This window comes from Malaclemys terrapin, chromosome 2, assembly GCF_027887155.1.
Source record: "Malaclemys terrapin pileata isolate rMalTer1 chromosome 2, rMalTer1.hap1, whole genome shotgun sequence".
Lineage (NCBI taxonomy): Eukaryota > Metazoa > Chordata > Testudines > Emydidae > Malaclemys > Malaclemys terrapin.
The window spans coordinates 59,934,576-59,957,217 of record NC_071506.1 but is presented as its reverse complement, the minus strand read 5'-3'; the positions used below and the strand labels follow the sequence as shown (position 1 = coordinate 59,957,217).

At 40.0% G+C, this 22,642-nt stretch overlaps 1 protein-coding gene across 3 annotated transcripts in view; it reads right to left on the bottom strand.

Annotated features, from left to right (window-relative positions):
- The window catches only part of CPA6 (carboxypeptidase A6), a 109,554-nt gene that overhangs the window by 28,087 nt on the left and 58,825 nt on the right, over positions 1-22,642 (bottom strand). The window contains exons 3-6 of one of the 3 annotated variants that reach the window (XM_054018915.1): positions 19,188-19,312; positions 12,259-12,373; positions 8,568-8,669; positions 7,559-7,663 (exon numbers count right to left, since the gene is read on the bottom strand). In XM_054018915.1, the coding sequence (XP_053874890.1) occupies positions 7,559-7,663; positions 8,568-8,669; positions 12,259-12,373; positions 19,188-19,312 (447 nt within the window). Of the gene's footprint in view, positions 1-7,558; positions 7,664-8,567; positions 8,670-12,258; positions 12,374-19,187; positions 19,332-22,642 lie in introns of all 3 variants that reach the window. The other 2 variants (XM_054018917.1, XM_054018916.1) reach the window with 2 other exon arrangements.

The window sequence follows — 22,642 nt, the reverse complement described above, 5'->3', positions numbered from 1 at the left end:
TACTCTTAGAAATCTCAAGTTGAGTCTTAGAATAGACTTGAATGATTGATGTGTTTCTCTTTAAAATGTTTCTTTTAAAACATTTTAAAGGTTTATCTTAAAACTTTGTAACTATCATCTGATTTAAAACATAATAGACCTGGTATAGCTTTCTGACTGATTTAAATCAAAAGTAACTCCTATGAAATAAATAGTTACCCATGTGTAAAACTGGTGTAAGTGACATCAAAATAATTTCATTATCTTGAAAAATATTTCTCTCATATACTGTTTTTCTTTTTACAAACTTAATGCTTACAAGACAAGACTGGCTGTGTATTACTGTAAAATGTTATGTCTTGATGGCATCCACAAGGCCTTTGCCATTTTGTCTAACAATCACTAAGGTGTATCATAAGAACAGCCATACTGGATCAGACCAAAGGTCCATCTAGCCCAGTATCCTGCCAATGCCAGGTGCCCCAGAGGGAATGAACAGAACAGGTAATCATCAAATGATCCATCCCCTGTTGCCAATTCCCAGCTTCTGGCAAACAGAGGTTAGGGACACCATCCCTATTACTATTATACTATGCTATATTACTATACTATATTATATCAGTATCATACTATGCAACCTGCCTTTTGTAATGTGTATCAAATCCTCAAAATAATGATTAAAGTGAAAAAATACTAAGTGATAAAACATATATTCTCATCACCATGACAAATACAACTTTTATGTCAACCACTAGTCATTTTTCTCCATTACTGTTTGTACAATGCTTTCAGAATATAAAATAATTATATTTCATATGGCTTAATCCTGTATCCCCCAAGGAAATCAATGGAAGTTTTGCCACTGAATTCACTGAGAGCCAGACTAGACCCATAAATGCTGAATAGTATTAATAACAAAAGAGAAGATGATATAGGAATGGTGCCAAAAATCTGATGGAGAAAAAATAAACAGTGACTGATAAGAGAGGGCCACGTCTTCAGCTGGTATAAACCAGCAAACCTACATAATGATGATTAGAGCTATTGCTGGTTTACCCCAGCTGAGGATCTATTCTATATATAAACACACTGTGCCACAGAAATGCTAGAAGTCACCAAGGCTGCAAATCAAAGAGTATTGAATGAATGAATGAATCTATGCAGTTTACAAAGGAAGGGAATTGATGGAAAATGACAAGGCAAGGAGACGGGGTTCAGAGAAACTTTTAAATTATATACATACTAGTTGGGCCTAATAACCATATCCTGTCCCACAATTCATTGTCTTTACATTTAAGTTAAGGTCAAGATTTGCTATTTCTGATTTTGGATTAATAATTATTAACACCGACTTAGCCAGTTACTATTTTAGCACTGAAACCTGACTCTGTTGTTGTTTCTTCAGCAATCATACCATAACACTATTTCTAATGATAGAGGCTTTTAGCTCCTCGCTCTGTGTTCAAACATCAGTCATAGCATCCTTATTGAAAGTAACTTAAGATGTTTGTTATTTTCTGTACATTTTAAATTATAATCAGGTCTGGCCTTAGGCACCAAGCAAAGTAGCTGCTTGTTTGGTCCCACGTAATTCTGTACTGATTAGGTAAGTCATGGGTTAGCCTATCTTCATCTCTGGAGACAACTCATAACTTAATCTGCTCTCCCCTCTTACATCTTAGGGATCTGCTTTTACTTGGAGCCCTACAAATCATAAGCCTGGTGCTTGATCTATGATTCCACATTAGGTAATAAAGTGCCACTTCATGACTCAGGTAGAGATCTTAAAACATAGGATCAAACTTTCAAAAGTTGGAGCTTCAACTGTGCCTGAAAAATGTTTGCAAACAAACCTTCCCTGCTATTTTGGGGTTGTACAAGAAGCATCTTCTACTGGCACTAGATCAGAAACAGCAGCTGGAAAAATGACAAAGTATTATGTCCTCCGGGGAAGGCTTAGCAGGAACCCGATGGGAAAACTCCAGAAAGGAGAAGGACCCCCTAACCTAGGTGCCTGAGACAGGTGTAGTCCAAGGTCTAGTGTGCAGAAGTAGCCAAAACGGGACATATGGTCATCCTAGCTCTCATGGAATATAGGAGTGTATTCTTCCGCTGTGCAGATGACTCTGCTGAGCAATGATGGGTGTTCTCCTATGTTTCTAAAACTAATCTGTCTTTTTATTAAGAGAGGTATTTATAGAGGTGCTGTGCCTGCAGCTAGCTCTCCCAGCGCTCTAAAAAACCCACCTCCACAAGGGGCGTAGCTACCAGCGCTGGGAGCACTGTCTACACTGGTGCTTTACAGCGCTGAAACTAGCTGCGCTCAGGGGGGTGTTTTTTCACACCCCTGAGTGAGAAAGTTGCAGCGCTGTAAATTGCCAGTGTAGACAAGCCCATATTCACTAGTTTAAAAGCCCCTGTGTGTATTGGTGTTTGAATGTCCTAGTGATGGATAACAAATAGTGATTATCACTGGGAAACTCCTCCTATAGGCACAATACAGCTGCAGTTATACTTTTATTTCATCAAAATGCATTCATGTGGTAAAACATGAATAGCTGCAATCTGAATGAAAGTAATTTTTACCTTCACAAGATTATTGTGGGTTGTCATGAAGAAGCAATTGACAAGTTTAAAGCACACAACAATAAAAAACGTATCTCCCTACACTAAGAAGCTGCAGATAATTTTATCTTGCTGCAGAGCAAAGGAAAAAAATACTTTACACATTTTTCTTGTTGAACAGAACTGGACTCATTATGGACCAAAAGAGAAAAAACATTAAAAGCACAGGAATGCTTTCCACAGCTACTTATAAAACAATGCCTCAATCATCACATGCCTCATTGTGGTGACAGCGAAGTACTACATTTAACTTTTTTATCATTTGCTTAAGAGTTTATCCATTAAAATTACACTCATAATTAGGACACGATCCTGCAAACCCATGCTACCATGCAGAGCTTAGCTCCATGGAAATCCACTTGCACGAGTGGCTAGTAGCACATATTTGCAAGATCAGGCAGGGATACACATCCAGGGGACTTTTGAGCATTAGATTTGGCTGAGGTTTTGTGTTATAAGTACAAATTTTCAAATAGAAAAAAATATTCAGAGTAAAGTCAGAAGAGAGATCATTGATGATTATCTACTCTGTTCTGTATAACAAAGGCCACAAACGTGTGTGCATGTGCACACACACACATTACATTTAGAACAGCCTCTCCAAATGGAAAAAAGAACACTATGTCAAAAAGGTAGATGTGGGCCTGCACCAAATTTTTAGAGGAAAACATCCCAAACTGTGTAGTGTGGGACCAGCTTTGCACAAAGGAGACAGACTCAAACAAAGAGAGGCATTCTCTGATCAACTGCAGCTGCCTGTGGTTTCTAGTGCATATTAATATAAATAAATATCTGAATATTTAGCATCTTAAATACATAGGACAGTGTTGCTTATTCTCTAGTATTGTTAAGGACCAGATTGCGTCTGGCTGACTAGTGTAAGCAGGGCAGGCAGGAAGGGCAGGAAATCCACCATCTTATGCAGCCAGGTTCAACTGCAATCCACATGCTGTCGGTGTGCTCTATAGGGCACAAGACACCCCAAAGTTGGGAGGAGGCAGGGTCATGACCAGGTGGGCAGGGTGGACTATGCTGCAACCTCTGAAGAGGCGTAGCAGCAGTCATACTTTCCCAGTCTACTGTAGAGCTCCAGGAGAAATTCTACCTCCTTTAGGCAGAATTCCTCTGACATCTGCCCAATGCAGATATGCGCCTATTTGGCACAGGGCTGAGCCCTAACATGCATTGATTGTGACAGCCACGTTACCCAGTATTTAAGGATACATACAGAAACGTACTGAAAGGGTACCTCACAATAACGTTTTATGACATCACTTTAATACTAAAATAAATGATAAGAAATAAATACTTCATCTTTCATGAACACAAGTTTAATATTTGTTTTTGTTCCAGATAAAATGCAAGGGAGAGGGGAAGGCAAAAGATGGCAGATGACAACAATCTGTCTTTCTGCTATCTACAGAACAGCAAGCAGCTTGATAATGTGGAGAATTACACCACTCTATCAGAACATGACACCTCTCCCCCTTTTCCTCACACTCTGAGGAGTCATCATTTTTTCTGCTTTAGAAAAGGGAGCATAAATTCTGACTCTGGTATATCTACACTGGTTAGACTTTTTATTCATGACTTTCACCTTTTATTATCTTCAATAAGGACTTGTGTTCACTAGAAATTTAGAGAGTTAGAACATGACCTTAAACTAACACAATATTGACTACAACTTTGCTGTCACACTAGGCAGCCACAAGCTGTATTTAATATTATGTTAATGGGTCATGGGTAAAACATGGTTCCAGTGGGATTTACTCACAACCAGCTGCATTATGTTAAACACAACTTGTCCCTGTGTGCCATGACAGCAAAGTTGTAGTCAGCATCACATTAGTTAACAGGACTCTTCAAGGTTGTGTTCTAGCTCAATGTCATTTTCTAGTGAAGATAAGTCCTTAACTGGTCCTAGAGACCCTCCATTCCACAAGCTGACTTTTCATAGCTGAGAAAGCCTGACTGAGATGCCTTCAGTACCAATCAATGTCTTTCTCAGTTTGGACACATGGGTTGCTATGGAGCCCTCCCCTCACTATGGCCTGAACTTGCTGCCTCCAGTGTTCTCAGCTCTTGAAAGAATGGAGAGTAACTTCTCAGTTTTCTGAAAAGCAAATTATTACAGGGTGACTGGCCCTCTAAGGGGAGATGGACACAGCCCCACTATCCTTGCATCAGTTGGAAGAGCTCTCCTGGCCCTTCCTGCCTGGGGTCAGTATTGAGACAGAGTGTTTGGATGTCCAGAAAACTTGCCTCTTAATGGACTGCGTTTTCCAAAACTCAGATTGAACTTCGGAAGGGATGAACTGCCTGCTTCTGAGCTGCATACAATACACACTTACAGAGAGGACTTGCTAACACAAGAGAATTGCAAAGAGCTGAGAGCATCTTGAAACTTGGAGTGTTTCTGGAGCTCTCATTAAAATGGTTAATTGTTTATTGGGAAAATGACATTCCAATCCAAATATCTCAAGTTCATAATTTTTTTGTTTTTGTTTACTCTAGCCAGAAACTGTGACTATAATGGAGTCCTTTCCTGTTATGCTTTTCTAAAAATTGGGATTACACATTGCACTGAAGAAGGGGGATAGAGGAAATGCAGCATGTGAACAAATACGATGCATGAGAAAGAGTGAGAGACACATTCATACATTCATTTACTCTAAGTAAATTCTGAGTGGTACACATTTTAATTAAGCACAGAAAGCATATGTTAAATATTTAGTGAAACAAAGCAGTCTAGTCTTCAACGGTCTCAAATAACAGGCAGAAAATTATATATCTTACTTCCTGCTGTGGACTTTAAAAGAAACCTTGTCCTAGTTTCCTAACTGCAAAATGAATTTAAAGCACTAAATTAAAAAGACAGGCACTTGAGGGAGTGCCTCACACTGCTTATTTGCTCCTTCCTCTTCTCCCTCGTTTCAAGACTGGGACTTGGATCCCAATCCTGCAGGCTGCTCTGTACTTGCAAACTATTATACTAGCATAGAGTCCTATTAAAGTATGCCTTCCCTGCAGAGTAAACTCAGGTGATTGGGGCCTACTTATGAGTAGCAACACTGCAAAGCCATACGCGTGTTACCATGTCCTCACTGGTGCTGCGCTTCCTCACATATATTGCTAGGACTTCTTGAGTCATATCATATGTTTTTTTTGCGCTGCAATAAGCTGAACTTTTCTATAATTCTTTCCCAGTGAATTGTGGGAGAACTTGTCCGTCCTTCTGGGCATGTGGGGGAATTATGGGAAGGCACTGGAGGAGTGGCATCGCTTGAGTGGTTTAACCTGCTTTCTCACTGCCAAGTGGGTGGGTGACCAGCCTGACTGAAAGCCTCTCTTGGGCGCTAGCCTACAGCCCCACTGAGCTACCTGGTGTAGGTTGAAAGTATCATTAAACTTGGGTTTAGAGTATATTGTGTGTGGATGGGAGGGGCAAGAACTGAAAGAGCTCAAGTTAGCACTGCAGTGAATACACTCTTGAAGTTTACAGGGCTATGAATGGATGCGGGGGTCTGACTTTGTGTAGTGCCTTGCAGGATCAGGAGTTACCACAATACTGATAGGTCGGAAAACCAGAGGCAGCTTTCCTGAGTAAGAGACAGTGTTGCTACAATGTGGGCTTAGAGGAGAACCAAGGAAAGAGGAAAATGTGTGCGATAGAAAGACACTTACACTCAAAGTTCCAGCAGTTGTTTAGGATAGTTTGTGTATGAAGGATTTTGAGCATTGTTTGATTCCATAAATCGTGCTGATCTAAAGTGACTAGCGTTTGGCAGGTAAGACCCTGGGCCTTAAATAAAAATCTTGCAAAATTGTCATATGTCTGAACTGAGCCCAGAGTGAGAATGAAAGTAAGTGGTGACATGAAAAAGAATACTGATGTACTGGAGCAGGCAAATGAAATGCTGAATTTTAATTGGTTTAATTTCCCTGCCTCATTGTTGAAGAATGACTAAGGGAATTGGAGTTTATTTGTGAGTATGTATGTGATGTTTAGACTCCAGATAAATCAAGGGTTAAGGGAACAAAACATCAAGTAGGGTGGGGCCAAAGGGAAATTAATGAGACATTGTGTGTTCAGACAATCCAGAATTCATCATTTTGGACCACATTCATCCCTGGTGTTACTCCACTCACTCCAGTTGAATTACACATGGGATGAATTTGTCTTTTTCAGGCTAAGTTTCAAGGACAAGGATATTGCCAGATTGCAATACACTACTAACAAAGGTTAGTGCTGGGCCTGGCATTGACTAATCTGGACCATTGCCAACATATCAGTCTCCATAGTGTGGGTGTTCTCATTCCAAATCTCTGCCAATACATGTAGGGCATATTTGTGTCATGTGCCTAGTTTTGTCTAGGGTTCCATGCAGGGGTCACGGTCCCACTCAGGTTTGGCTTGGCTGTCCCTCCATCAGGGCCGGCTCCAGGGTTTTTGCCGCCAGAAGCAGAGGAAAAAAAAAAAAAAGCCACGTTCACGATCAGCTCTACCGCCGCCGCTTCAGTCTTCGGTGGCAATTCGACGGCTGGTCCTTCGCTCCGAGAGGGAGTGAGGGACCCGCCACCGAATTGCCGCTGAAGAGCTGGGCATGCCAACCCTCTCCGTTGGCTGCCCCAAGCACCTGCTTACTGGGCTGGTGCCTTGGAGCTGGCCCTGCCCTCCATTATGACAGAATGGTGGCCAGACTAAATCTGAGTGGTGCTGTGACCCCACGTGCCAGGTCACAATGCCCAGAGTGGGGAACTGCACCCAGCTTTATGTTGTGGGCTGTGTGCAGGGTGAGCAAACTCTCTAATGCTCCTCCCACACCATGGTCTCCCCTGTGCACTGAGCCCACAACCCATCTACAATCTTCCTGCAATGCATTTGTGGGTCATGACCCACTATTTGGTAAACACTGCTCTAAAGTAAAAATACTGTAAGGCATTAAAAACTTACTTCTTTTACAAACCATTGGCAGAAGGCAGGACCAATCCATTCTCTTGCATGAATGCCACAGTCTATCCAGACAGCTCTCTTGTAAGGCCGTGATCTTTTACCTAACTAAAAAAGCAAATACTCATTGTTACCACAGCAGGTCTTAGTGCTTATTGACATTTAGTGAGCAGCAATAGTAGAAATGAACATAGTTAATTAGCTGCAATAGACATTTTGAACTTTTCTTGTAAACTGTTACAAAAGAGATACAGATCTGTTATTTTGGAATAGGAATTTTAGGTATCATCCATGCAGCTCATTTCAAGGTTACAAACTGGAGAACTGAAAAAGTCACAGGAAAAGTCAGAGCTATCAACTCCTTTTTTATTGAAGAAATAAGTCCTTATATGCCACTTGGAGCAGGGCTCAGGTAATGTATTTTGGGGAATAATTTAAAGATTTTCCTGAAATCAGCATGTCATGTGAAACCAAATTTTAAGAAATTAGTGGGAAAGGATGCAAGGAAAACATATAGAAGTACTAATTTTTCCTTTGTAGGCTTTGGCTAATTTTGAGCACTGAATCCCAGCATTTCATCATTAACAGCTCAACAAGAATTGTGAGACACAATGTTCAGAAGAGGTCAAGGGTTTCTTGTGGTCCATCCATCCTTGAGGATACTCATTCTATAAGTCAACTATAAACACAGAACTTTCCAACTCCCTTAAAGCCAAATCCTGCTTGCCTTACTCACACAAATAATCCAGTAGATTGCAAAGAGAATACATACAGAGGTAAAGACAGCAGGATTTGACCCTTAACTTTCTAATGTGTGAACTATTTTCTCACAGGCTATTACATTGTTTATTAAGGGTCTGATCCAGGATGGTGCTGAGTTCCCGCAAATCCTGCTGATTTCATTAGGAGATGTAGGTGCTCGGAATCTCTCATATAAATATGCTGTGTGGAATAGGTATTTGAATTTGGTTTCAGGTGTTAGATATAACTGCTTTAACTATTTAATTTTTACCTTTAGTACAAACAGAGGTCTTCCTTCATATGATTTTCCAACAGAGAACATATGAATGAGATCTGAATGGGTTTTGTTCAAACGATACATCCAACTTTGAATCTGAAAATACAGACATAAAATTGCTGTCTAAGTCATTAACACTTCTGGGAAAGAGATATTAAAGAGAAGGGAGAAAAAAAGGCTAGTGAGACCTGTCAAGAATATGTTTTGTTTTCCAGTTGTGTCTTGTCTGTCACTTAGATTGTGAGCAATGTGGGGAAGGGAGTGGAACAGTCTTCTTTGTTCCATGTCTGCACAGTGTCTAACACACTGTGGCCCGGAGCCTTTAATAGGGTTCATAGGTGCTATTTTAATCCTACTTTTACTACTATGACCCACAGTGTGTTTTTTTTATTTGGTCTTTCATTTGGGTTATCTCTGTGCTCTAATAAATGCTCTAGACCTTTTTGTCCCCCCTTGCTTCTTCAGTAACTTCAGGTCCAGTCTTCCCTCCCTCTAATTCCTCCTTGATGACACCTTACTACAACAAAGTGACAACTAGCCCTCCCCCTTAGAAATCACCAAGAATTTGGGAGGGAGTATGTCTACCTTGAAGACCGCTCCCACCAAAAAGTGGTATGGAGGAAGCAATCTAGTTAGCTTCCCCCTGTGAGGCCAACTGACATTCCCTAAAGACATTAGAAGCTGAACGGAGAAAGAAATCTCCCCTCTGGAAGATGGCACCAGGTAAAGATGGAAAATGGGCTTGTTGGGAGAAGGGAGGGGAGTGGTAGAAGACACTAGTGTCAACAGTTTCATTTTTTGCAGTGAGTAGATAGAATACTGCAACTAAACCTCAGGAGTTGCAGATCCTCACAAACTGAACTCAGTGGTTTTGTTTCTAGTGCAAACTGACATAGGTGGATTTCACAGAGCTCTATCTAACACCCTCTGTGCTGACAGCAGTAGGTTCTGCACTTGCATGCACATTGTCAAATGGGAGGATTGATTTTTCCTTCTTCTTCTCCCTACTCAATGTCTCAGGGCCAGATGCTGAAGAGGCTCTGTACGTATAGCTTCAGAGGAGGAGAAGCAACAGGCCATGTCATAGTTTAAAAAAAACAATTTTAACAAGAAAATACACAGACATTTTAAAACCTTAGAGTGTATTCTTAAGTTATTACTCAGAGAACATTCCCTTTGACTTCAGTGAGAGATTCATAGAATCACAGAATCATAGAAATGTAGTGCTAGAAGGTACCTAGTGAGGTCATCTAGTCCAGCCGCCTGCATTGAGGCAGGACCAAGTAAACCTAGAGCATCCCTGACAGGTGTTTGTCCAACCTGTTCTTAAAAACATCCGGTGATGGGGATTCCACAATCTCCCGTGGACAATGATTCCAGACCTTAACTACCCTTTATAATTAGAAAGTTTTTCCTAATATCTAACCTAAATCTTCCTTGCTGCAGATTAAGCCCATTACTTCTTGTCCTACCTTCAGTGGACATACAGAACAATTGACAACTGTCCTCTTATCAGTTCCCCACACAGTCTTCTTTTCTCCTGACTAAACATGCCCAGTTTTGTAAACCTTTCCTGATAGGTCAGGTTTCTAATTCTTTTTTTATAATTTTTGTTGTTTTCTAGATTCTTTCCAATTTGTCCACATCTTTTCTAAAAATGTGGCACCCGGAAGTGGACACATATTCCAGCTGAGTCCTTACCAGTGCCGAATAGTGTGGGACAATTACGTCCTGTGTCTTACATATGACACTCCTGTTAATACACTCCAAAATGATATTAGCTATTTTTGCAACTGTATCACATTGTGACTCATATTGAATTTGTGATCCACTATAACCCGCAGATCCCATTCAACAGTACTATTGCCTAGTCAGTTATTACCCATTTTGCAGTTGTGCATTTAATTTTTCCTTCCTAAGTGAAATATTTTGCACTTGTCTTTACTGAATTTTATCTTGTTGATTTCAGACTAATTCTCTAATTTGTCAAGGTCATTTAAATTCTAATTGTGACTTCCAAAGTGCTGGCAAACCCCTCCCAGATCTTGATGTCATCCATAAATGTTATAAGCATACCCTCCACTCTATTATCAAAGTCATTAATGAAAATATTGACTAGTACTGGACCCAGGACTGACTCCTGTAGGACCTATTAGATACCCCCTTCTAGTTTGACAGCAAACCATTGATAACTACTTTTGAGTATAGTCTTTCAACCAATTGTGGTCTAGGTGAAATTACTATAAGTTGGCTGCACATTTCTGCACATTGCTTATGAGAATGTCATGTGGGACTGTGTCACAAACCTTACTGATATCAAGATATAATTCATCTGAATAAGAGTGAATTTGGCTCCTAATAATAATTTAATTAATACAACCAGTGTCTATTTTTATTTCTCTATTGGTCCACTGAAATCCATGGGAGTTCTTCACATGGAAAGCTTCACATGGGCCCTTAGTAGAGGAACCACTATCTGAATACTTTTATCTCTTTGGGCCCCATCCTGCAGACACTTAAGCATGTGAGAAAATTTTAATCACAAGTAGACCTGTGGACTTCAGTGAGACTGCTAATGTGAATAAGGTAACCACGCCCCCAGACTCTGAAGTCAAAAGAATTTAAACCAAAGTCATGTTAACAGTGACTGGTTTAAAACAAAGAAGTTTCTAAGGTAATTATTTAGAAAGGAAAAGGAACATAAGAATATAAGAATAGTCATACTGGGTCAAACTATTGGTTCATCTAGCTCAGTATCCAACAGTGGCCAGCATCAGATGCTTCAAAGGGAATGAATAGAATAGGGCAATTATTGAGTGATCCATCCAGTCTCAGCTTCTGGCAGTCAGAGGTTGAGCGATACCCAGAACATGGACTTGAGTCCCTGACCATCTTGGCTAATAAGCCATTCATGGACCTATACTCCGTGAATTTGCCTAATTATTTTTTGAGCCCAGTTATACTTTGGGCCTTCACTAGATCCCCTGGCCACAAGTTTCACAGGTTGACTCTGCATTGTGTGAAGTAGTACTTACTTTTGCTTGTTTTAAACCTGCTGCCTATTAATTTCATCAGGTTACCCCAGCTCTTGTGTTATGTGAAGGGGTAAACAACACTTCCTTATTCACTTTCTCCACACCATTCATAATTTTATAGACCTCCATTATATCCCCCTTTAGTCATCTCTTTTCTAACCTGAACAGTCCCAGTCTTTTTACTCTCCTTCTATGGAAGCTGTTCCATACTCCTGGTCATTTTTGTTATCCTTCTCTGTACCTTTTCCAATTCCAATATATCTTTTTTGAGATGCCAAACCTTGAAAGAAAATATTATAAATAATAATGGATTTAAAAACAAACTTTAAAGGGTCTATATTTTTATTTTATATAAAACATTTAGAAAACTTGCTGAAAATGAATATGTATGTGTAACTTTTACTAGCATCTCTACTCATCAGGATCAGAACACACTTCTAACTAGATAGGGTGAAATCTTAGCCTTGCTGAAGTGAATGGGAGTTTAGATCAGTGCTTCATCAGGCAAGAGTCCGAGTGCCTTTTTTTTTTTGCTTTGGCGCGGCAGGGGGTGCATGCTCAAAAATTTTTTACTGAGGGGGGAGGCGTGATCAAAAAAGTTTGGAGACCACTGGTTTAGATAACAAACACCATCTTCATTTTCAACATACTTCTTCCAGTGAGTGGTACACTTCATAGTTGTATCCTAGTACTGATCTACGATTCCTACATGATCGCAAACCACTTTGTTTTTCTATCACTTTCTGTAGATCAGATATGATGATCCTAGATTAAAAAGAAAGCAGCATTATTAAACAGCATGAATAAAATAGAGTGCAGGGCAAAATAAATATCAGATTTAAAGAGAAATACAGCCACAGTAAAATCGTGCTGATGTTACATCATCCTTTTTTATTTTAACAATAAAAGTTTGCAGGCTTATTACAATACATACTGCCAAATAAGTAGTCCAATTGCTTTGAAACACAACAGTGCTTTCAAAAACGGAGGCAGCTTGTTTTTAAGTGAATGAAACAGAATGATGTAAACAACTTAGCCTAATTTAAGTGTTCAAGTTATGCTTGTATGACAGCACATGTAGCTTACTTTTATACTGCAAAATATGCATGCCTATGTTTTCTCTCCATGTAGAAGTGCTGAACCATACATATAGATATGGGGGGGTCAGACACAAAACAACAAGAAAACATCGGACTTGGGCATTGGAAATATTCCATCTAAAGCAAAAAGGAATCTTTTCCTTGGTTTATCATGTATAGTTATACTACAGTTCTTCTAAGAAATATTCATCTTGAAGTCAGTCATTTTAAAAGTGTCTAGCAAAAAATGAGAAACAAAAATTGCATAATGTAACCTAAATATACGGTCACACACTTAAACATAGACAGCAAGAGGGGGCTGGTATTGAATGGTACAGAATGGGAAAAGACTGTCTAGGAAGGAGTACGGCAGAAAGGGATCTAGGGGTTATAGTGGACCACAAGCTAAATATGAGTCAACAGTGTGATGCTGTTGCAAAAAAAGCAAACATGATTCTGGGATGCATTAACAGGTGTGTTGTGAGCAAGACACGAGAAGTCATTCTTCCGCTCTACTCTGCTCTGGTTAGGCCTCAGCTGGAGTATTGTGTCCAGTTCTGGGCACCGCATTTTAAAAAAGATGTGGAGAAATTGGAAAGGGTCCAAAGAAGAGCAACAAGAATGATTAAAGGTCTTGAGAACATGACCTTTGAAGGAAGGCTGAAAGAACTGGGTTTGTTTAGTTTGGAAAAGAGAAGACTGAGAGGGGACATGATAGCAGTTTTCAGGTATCTAAAAGGGTGTCATAAGGAGGAGGGAGAGAACTTGTTCACCTTAGCCTCTAAGGATAGAACCAGAAACAATGGGTTTAAACTGCAGCAAGGGAGGTCTAGGTTGGACATTAGGAAAAAGTTCCTAACTGTCAGGGTGGTTAAACACTGGAACAAATTGCCTAGGGAGGTTGTGGAATCTCCGTCTCTGGAGATATTTAAGAGTAGGTTAGATAAATGTCTATCAGGGATGGTCTAGACAGTATTTGGTCCTGCCATGCGGGCAGGGGACTGGACTGGACTCGATGACCTCTCGAGGTCCCTTCCAGTCCTATAATCTATGAATCTATGAATCTATGAATCTATGAAAGAGAAATGCAGAAAAAAGCTTTTCTGTTTTTCTGCCAAGACCAAAGAATAGCATAGAAAGGTCACTAACTCATGGAAAGAAGTCTATCCAACATGGTGCAATGATTTCAGACATTCAGGGCCAGATTCTGATAATACAATAGCTTAAATCAGGGGTACCTTCGCTGAATTCAGTGGCGATATGATATGTCAGTATAAAATTAAGAACAGAATCAGGTTTTGAGAATTGTGGTGCTACTCTCTTGAACTGAGTTGCTCTAGCATTGCAACTAATGCCCCCAAGCGTCATTTTTATAAAATGAGGTGATGCTTAATCTTTTTAATTCTTAAAACAGCAATGATTAATGTAGAAAAAAGAAATGCTCTATTTACTAATTTCATTAACTACTAACTATATCACTTTAATATGTAATCAACATATCAATATGTGTATCAAAGTAATGGCTATCTATGTTCTTCAAATAAATATCTCAGGGAAGTAATATATATAATTATGACTGAAGGCTTCTCTACAGTCATATGCACCGCTACCTCGGTATAACGCGACCCAATATAACACGAATTCGGATATAATGCGGTGAAGCAGTGCTCGGGGGGGGGGGGGGGGAGGCTGCGCACTCCGGTGGATCAAAGCAAGTTCAATAGAATGCGGTTTCACCTATAACACAGTAAGATTTTTTGGCTCCTGAGGACAGTGTTATATGGAGGTAGAGGTGTATTTTTAAATAAATTCCAGGGTTATAGCCTTGATTTTCTGAGCACTCTGAGCCAAGGCCAACAAAGCACTTAAGCATGTGCTTAACTTTAAGCATGTGAGTGATCCAGCTGAAGTCAGTGGGGTTACTCACATGTTAAAGTTAAGCACATACTTAAGTGCTCTGTTGAATCCTGTGTAGAATGTTCAGCATCTTTCAGGATCAGGTCCTAATTGTTCATCTTGAAGTATGTGGATTTAAACATAACTCCCCATGTATAGATTTCTGTGTCTCAGAATGAGAATATACTATAGGGTCTCTTCTTTACTTTCAGTGAGCACATACTATGTTTACTTATTGCAGCCCAGGGCTCTAACTTCAACTGCAATCGTATGTCAGGGACTGAATAGTCAACCTATACACAGCAGGTACAAGAGCCTGTCACAGGGTGACTGGTCCCTTTCAGAAGAAACAGATTCAGTTTCCCTGTGACTAATTAGCTGCTTGCAAGTGGGATCTCACAGAAGGCACCTGTATCTATAACACCTCAGGCACTGGTTAGGACCAGGCGGAAGAAGAGACAGGAAGTAGTAGTGGTGGGAGGAGGAAGAGGGAGTGGAAGAGATGAAGAAGGTTCTCTGGAGCAAGCTGCATGAACCCCTTACAGAGCAGGAGTTGGGAGCTGCTGTGGGGAAGAGCTGGTGCAGAGAAAGAACTGGAGAGCGTTGGTGGGACAGGGCTGGCTGGAGCTAGGGAATCCTAGTGACTGAAAGGCTCATGTAGCAGCCCCTAGTTAAAAGGGAAGATCCGACTCAGCTAGGACCAGGCTGAACATAGAAGAGAGTGATTCTGAAGAAGCTCAGCAGGGATAGGATTCCTGGGCAAAGGAGGCCTGGGGTATGGAACACTATGGGAAGCCCACTCGCAGGAGCTATTTGGGGATCTGTGAACTGTTTCACATTTAGATTCCTGTGAATGGATGCACTTATATTAATAAATGATGCTTGGAAACAGGGCTTTTATTAGACTCCGAGAGAGATCTCATTCCTTTCCTGGGCAGTGATATAGCCTTTAGTCTGTGGCGGAAAGGATGGGCACCTTGAGTGACTACAGGGACTGAAGAAGGAGAAATTGAGGCAGGACTTGCCTGTATTGCAGAGGTTAGCTGCTTGATGGTGCCGTGGTGTTGTGGGCCCTGTGACAGAGACTCTTCAGTAAAAGTTGATCTGGTGCAGAGCCTGTTTTCATGGCCATCTTATTGCTAGCTAAATAAGAGTTTGGTAAACTCAAGGGTCAGATAAAACTATGTATTATAGATGGGGCTGGTAATACTGCCTATTTATTTGCACATTTGCTGAGCCAAACAATAGTGTTCTTAGTGGCCAAGTGGAGCTTTCAGAACCCCAGTTGAATTTGGCAAACGGGCACTCCTCAACAATGTTTATCATTGTTTGATCTGCGCAGCAGCTGCAGCTTGGGTTGTCTTGAAGACCCCAACAGTGCTGGCTGACTGCACAGAAGCCTTGCCCAGTTCAGATTCAGTTAAGAACTGAACCACTGGGCGGCAATGGATCTGCGTTCTTGTCGTGCCACCTGTCAGTATCCGGCACAGTTCAGGAAAGCTAATGATCCTCCTAGCAAGCCGAATTCTGCAAGCTCATCCTTGAAAAATCCTGGTATTGCCACCTCCGGTTATCCTAAGAATGAGCAATCTGAGTCTTACTACTAAACATTGAGGGTTTATCGACAGCCAAGAGATCAATCAGCACTCTTGCTCACTGCCTATTAAAGTCGCCTGACATGTCCCATTATGAGACTTTGTTTTCACTTGCTTATATTTTTGACAAATTTTAACTGTTCTGGTTGAAATTTTACATGCCAGGTGTCTGCCTCAGGCTGAATATTTTTAGAAAGTTTTAGCCAGCAGCTAAGCTGCTTCTTAGGGTATGTCTACACTACCCACTGGATCAGTGGACAGCGATCAATCCAGCAGGGACTGATTTATCGCGTCTGGTCTAGGCGTGATAAATCGACCCCTGAGCGCTCCAGCGCCACAAGAGGGGCAGGCAGAGTCGACTGGAGAGCGGCAGCAGTCAACTCATCATGGTGAAGACATCACGGTAAGTCGATCTAAGTACGTCGACTTCAGCTATGTTATTCATGTAGTTGAAGTTGTGTAACTTAGCTCGATCTCCCGCCCCGCCCCCAGTATAGACCATGGCTTAGAATCAGCTTAGTGTCAAAAGAACAGGAGTACTTGTGGCACCTTAGAGACTAAGTTAAGACTTAGTCTCTAAGGTGCCACAAGTACTCCTGTTCCTTTTGCGGATACAGACTAACACGGCTGCTACTCTGAAACTAGTGTCAAATACATTGTTACACCATGTTTTTATTCTATGTTAAAAAAAATCTGGCCTGCCTGTCTTCTTTGGAGCAGAGACTTGAAATCTGGCATTTGGGTGACCTGTGTATCAGGGATATGCTTTTTGAGGTTTCCATGAAAATCTGCCCAATTTAGGTCAAGTTATAAACCTTTTGAAAAAGTATCATTTCACACATGCTAAGTAGAGATTTCATAGAGCTTTGCTGCTGAATGGTCCAAAGACTGGTTGGGGAAGGAGATTGGAAATGAGGGCTGGGGGTAGACTGGGACTGGTTGGGCAAGGAGACTGGGACTGAGGGCTGGTGGATGTAGATAGACTGGGACTGATGGGGTGAGGACACTAGGAATGGGGGCCTGTGGGGGATGGGGGAGGCTAGGACTAGTTGCACAAGGAGATTGGGATTGAGAATTGGGAAGGAAAATAACAAGGGGAACAAAATATTGAATAGCTGCTCATTAAGTGAGCACTATCCAGCCTCTACACTGAATGAGGCAAGAGTCTTGTGGAAAAATATTATGTAATCACTACAAAATTGGGAAAAACTGGTGCGGCGGTAGTACTGCTGAAAAGGATCTGGAGGTTATAGTGGATCACAAATTGAATATGAGCCAACAATGTGATGCAGTTGCAAAAAAGACTAATATAGTTCTGGGTGTATTAAAGAAGCATAATATGTAAGACATGGGAGGTAATTGTCCCACTCTACTTGGCACTGATGGAATACTGTGTCCAGTTCTAGGTGCCACATTTTGAGAAACATGTGAGTGAACTGGAGGAAGTCCAGAATGCAGAGCAACAAAAATGATAAAAGATTTAGAAAACCTGACCTACAGGGAAAGGGTAAAAGAACTGGGTATGTTTAATTTGGAGAAAAGAAGACGGAGGGGGCACCTGAGAGTCTTTCAATGAAGTAGTGGGTTAATTTGCAGCAAGGGAGATTTAGGTTAGAGATTAGGAAAATCTTTCTAACTATAAGAATAGGTAAGCACTGGAAAAGGCTCCCAAGGGATATTGTGGCATTCAAGTCATAGGAGGTTTTAAAGAACAGGTTGGACAAACACCTGTCAGGCATGGTCTAGGTCTACTTGGTCCTGCCTCAGGATAGGAGGCTGGCCTAGAAAATCTTTTGAGGTCTTTTCCAGCCCTATATTTCTATGTAATTAAAAACTCTATCATAATGCATATGCAGAAGGAAGGAATTCGGCATTTCCTAACTTTTGAGTGCTTGATTTGCAACATTAATAATGTTTTTTAAAGTAGTTTTTTGATAACCATGACAACACTTGTGGATCTTTTTTATAGACTTTTGCTGAGACAAGGAACAGGCATATGAATGCAAGAAACTGGACATGTCAATTCCTGTACAAAAATGTAACATAAAAGTTAAACATAATTATAAAAATCACATAATCATCTCATTTTTAAATGCAAGCAAAACTGCCACAATGTAGGGCCCATAGCAAAACAGCTCTGATCTCAGGCTACTAGACCTGCATACTTAATTGTTTTATATTTGCTTTTATTTTGAGGACTACAAATTTAGTAATTTGAGATCATTGTAATCTATAAGAAATAATCATACTGACAATTATTTCCCGTCAAAGCATACCACTTTGTGAACTTTACAAACATTAATATTTTATCCACACTGAGATAAGTACAATTAACCCCATATAGGACCTGATTCAACAAATTACTTAAGCACACGCTTAAGAATGTGAGTAGTCTATGGGCTTCAGGAGGGCTACTCATGTGCTTAAAGTTACATATATATAACTTAGGTGCCTGGCTGAATCAAGGCCTTAACCACAAGATCACCCTTTCTCTCTACATGAAGAGTATGATCATTTTTGTGGGATGTGATCCTTATTCAGTCTTTGTTCTACATGACCTATATTTTGTGACCAGAACAGAGAGTTATAAAACAAATCAGTGTATTCCTTTATATAATTAATGAAGCATGTGAGCTCTCTCATTTATAGTATACTTTTAAGCAAACCCAACCCCTGTTAAGTGTATGTACAAGCAAAACAGACTATAGAATAGGAGCAGTAATTACCATATTTCTCACAACAGATACAATTTTATATGCATTTCAGAGACACTAGTCTGCACTCTAAAGGAGGCCATTTAATTAAACTGTTTGCCTGTGGGAGACTCTGTTATCCCATAAAATGACTGTCTTGTTGTGAATATCTAGCTACCTGTCAGACAAATTGAAAATATGCTGTGCTGTAACAGTATTTTTGAAACACGCTTGGTATTATAGACATAAACCTTCATTAGAGGTCAGATCCCACATTCCACCAGGATAACTCGCAGGAAGTGAAATGGAAGCTTACGTGTATTTGATGTTTGCTTGTTGCAGGTAGGGTAGCAGAATTTGTGAACTGTTCCCTGGAACATGTACATCTGTGACTGTACCCTCTGAGATGTGGAAGATGCTGCTGGGCTGCCACAGGTCCACCTGTAGTGCAGGAACCAACCTGTAATTCATATTTATTCAGTGTAGGTGGGGAAATCCAGGAGATAGCATGGTTGTAATTTTCTTCTATGTATCTAATATGGCATGTTGTTGTTTATTTAGCATCGCTGGAGTACTACTGCTTAGTGCACTGGTCAAACATTACTTACAGTAGTTAGAGAATGATTCAAACTTTTATTTTTGAAACAAAAATGTTTCACTTTCAGTTTAACAATTTTTTTTTTGACCTCTTCTTGGTCTGAGCTACCTGGCATCATAATCCAAGAGATGTTTAAATATCCACCACTTTTCTGTATCAGATTTTTATACATTATATAGTAAATTTCTTGTCAAAATCCCTCAAAATCTTGCACATTCCCTCTGTATCAGCTTCCCTAAGGTCAGCAACTTTTGTTTTAATTTTTATTTTTCAATAGGGCAATGCAAGGAAAGAAAACTGAGGAGAAATAGGAAGTGTTCAAAAAATGTATTAATGTGGTATTTGTAAAATGTATGCTAAAATTCTGCAATGACATTTAGAAATAATATGTCAGAGGTACAACATAAATTTCAATGCAGAATAGGTTAGCATGGTGCTGTAAAATAGGTAAGATTGTGTTTATAGTCAAGGGTTATCTATGGTTTGAGTGTATGGTCAGGACACAGTCCTAACTCAGCGCTGAATGACAATATCTAGATGGTGCTGAGCTAGATAGGAAGAGTACTACGTTGCCAAAAAAAAAAAAATGTATATAGAAAGGTTACAAAATCAAAGAAAGATAACATATACCTAAGTACAAGTGTCTGCACCTCCAAATTAATCTGTAATTTTATATTCTAAATATAAAAGAAACATGGTATATTTTATTTCTGCGCACTTTAGCACTGTTGCCTCTTTTGTCCCATGTGGTTAGCCAATATTTGGGGCCTTGTGGGATTGTTTCTTCTAGGAGGAGAAATCAAAGATGAGTCAGATATATTCTTTGGTGCAATTCTGTTTATTTACAAAGAATATACACAAAGTCCTTTTCTGCTGAATACAGTAGGTAGAAACAACAGCAAGCTGTTTCCTTGCTCACTATTTTCAAGTCTGCCCCTCCAGTCAGTTCTATGCCCAAGGAGTTCTGTCTCTCCGCTCCCTCTCAGGGTCATGTTGATGACCACGTCCCTCCCTGCTGGCTTTTTGCCTCTAACACAAACACACACACACCCCTTGGCTTCTGCATTTGGCACAATCCCAGGGAAATCCCTCAGATCACCTGGTTTAGCCCTGCTCTGGCTTTGTCATGTGATCCATGGCCTGGACAGCAATCTCCTTTTGTTTCCAGTTAACACTACATGAAGGGGCATTGAATTGCTCCTTCCAATTAACCTGAAAGAAAGATGCTTAACACACCAATCGGCTTTAACTAGGTCTATGATTTGTTTTTAGATCAAAGAGCCATTTGTTGGGCACAATTAACACCTTCCAGCACAATAATATTATAATTTACTCTTAATATCCAGACTAAGTTGTGTTTATTTATACATTCTATAGTATATAAAGGTAATGGTTTGCTATACTGGTTTTTTAACTAATAGTTTAACTTTTTAAATTTATTGAATTAGGTGTGGCACTGCAAGTACCAAACCTTTCCTTGTCCATAAGATCATTATAGGATCTGGTTTCCCATGCCTCTGAGGAATGTCAGGTTCATAATACAACTATTGTTGTGATGACAGCTGTTAAAATGGTCTAGTGAAGAGCTTTTACTGGCACTTTTAAGCCTCTGATATTATGTAATTTATTGCCAGTAACAAAAACAATAGAGTTCCTTTCTTCTTGCTTTATTTATGTGCTCTGTCAGAGTGCATGCTCATGCCCCTACACATACTCTAACCAACACTAAATTTGTTTAATACACTTTCAAATAGACCATTTCCACAGTCACTAATATAGTCAAGTCACTTCCAGTGGAATTTTAATCACCAAATGTTTTGATTACTTAACTCCCAAGAGATACACTGACTAACAGGAGGATATTTTGGATTTGCATTAACACCTTAGCAAACGGTGGAGTATTATACATGTTCAATGCTGGGAGACTGGATGTCAGTAGGTAGCAATCTGATTTCTCCCTTCTTGCACAGATGAAAAACACTAAACGATGGACACCAACCTATGTGCTAATACTCTGATTGAAAATAATAATAATAATAATATAATAAAACAATGGAAGGCCAAGCTGCAGTAGAGGACAGAAGAAATGATTTAGGCCTCGATCCTGCCAACACTTTCACAGCTGAGTTTCCTCTCAGCACATGAGTTGTCCCACTGAAGTCAGTGGAACTACTTGTGTGTGACATTATTCACCTGCAAATGTGTTTATAGGATCAGGACAGTAGACTGATGAACATCAACTCCTCCTGTCAGGTAAGGCTTTCTAACTTCTATTATATCTGGGTGGCCAAAAATGAGGGAGCCAAAACCATCTTCTTACTGCCTCCACTCTCTACTATGTAGAAGTGGAGTTTGGTGAATCAGGGCCAGCGTATTTAGAGAGTGAGCACATAGGAGGCCTATGAATTCAATAGGTTCTGAATGCAGTTCTGTCCTGCTGTCCTTAGTTCCACTGATAATGGGCCAATTAAAGGATAAGAGGAATGTGAGAGAGTCTCTAGGGCTTCTGTAAGGACTTGCATGACAACCAGGAAGAGGCAAAAAGTAATTAAAGCTTTCTTTAATATATTAGACAATAACTGCTCAATAGACTCTCTACTTTGTTTGCTTTTCAGTGAGGCTGGTAAAGAGAAGTGTTGCATAGTTAGTGACTCAACCAGTTGCAGTGACCACAGTACCAATTGTAATAGAATACTAACAATACATAGCTTGCAGGTTCAAGTTGCACAAATCTCTGGGAAATTGTAACATGTTAATGATCTTGCTGCTTTATTGCAACTGGTATAATTTTACACAAGGTTTAACCCTGTAATAAAGATATTTCTTCTGAGAGTTACTGAATAAAAATTTAACTCAATTGTATCCTAAATAAATATCTATTTTTACAGGCATGTATAAGTATCACAAACCTAAATGTATATGAAAGATTTGAAACAGGTACCATATAGGGTCTTGAAAGAAAAAAAAAGTTTCTTACTAAGCTTTACAATTCAGACTTGATTCTTATTTCAGAGTTACCTCTGCACAGCACCAAAACATGGAATATCAAACCACTGAAGCTAGTAAGAGTTTTGCCATTGACATAACAGAGTGGAACCAGGCCCCCTCAGCATTTGGGAGCCATCTGAATACTTTCACCTGAAACAGGTATTTCTAGTTGCTGTGTTGTACGA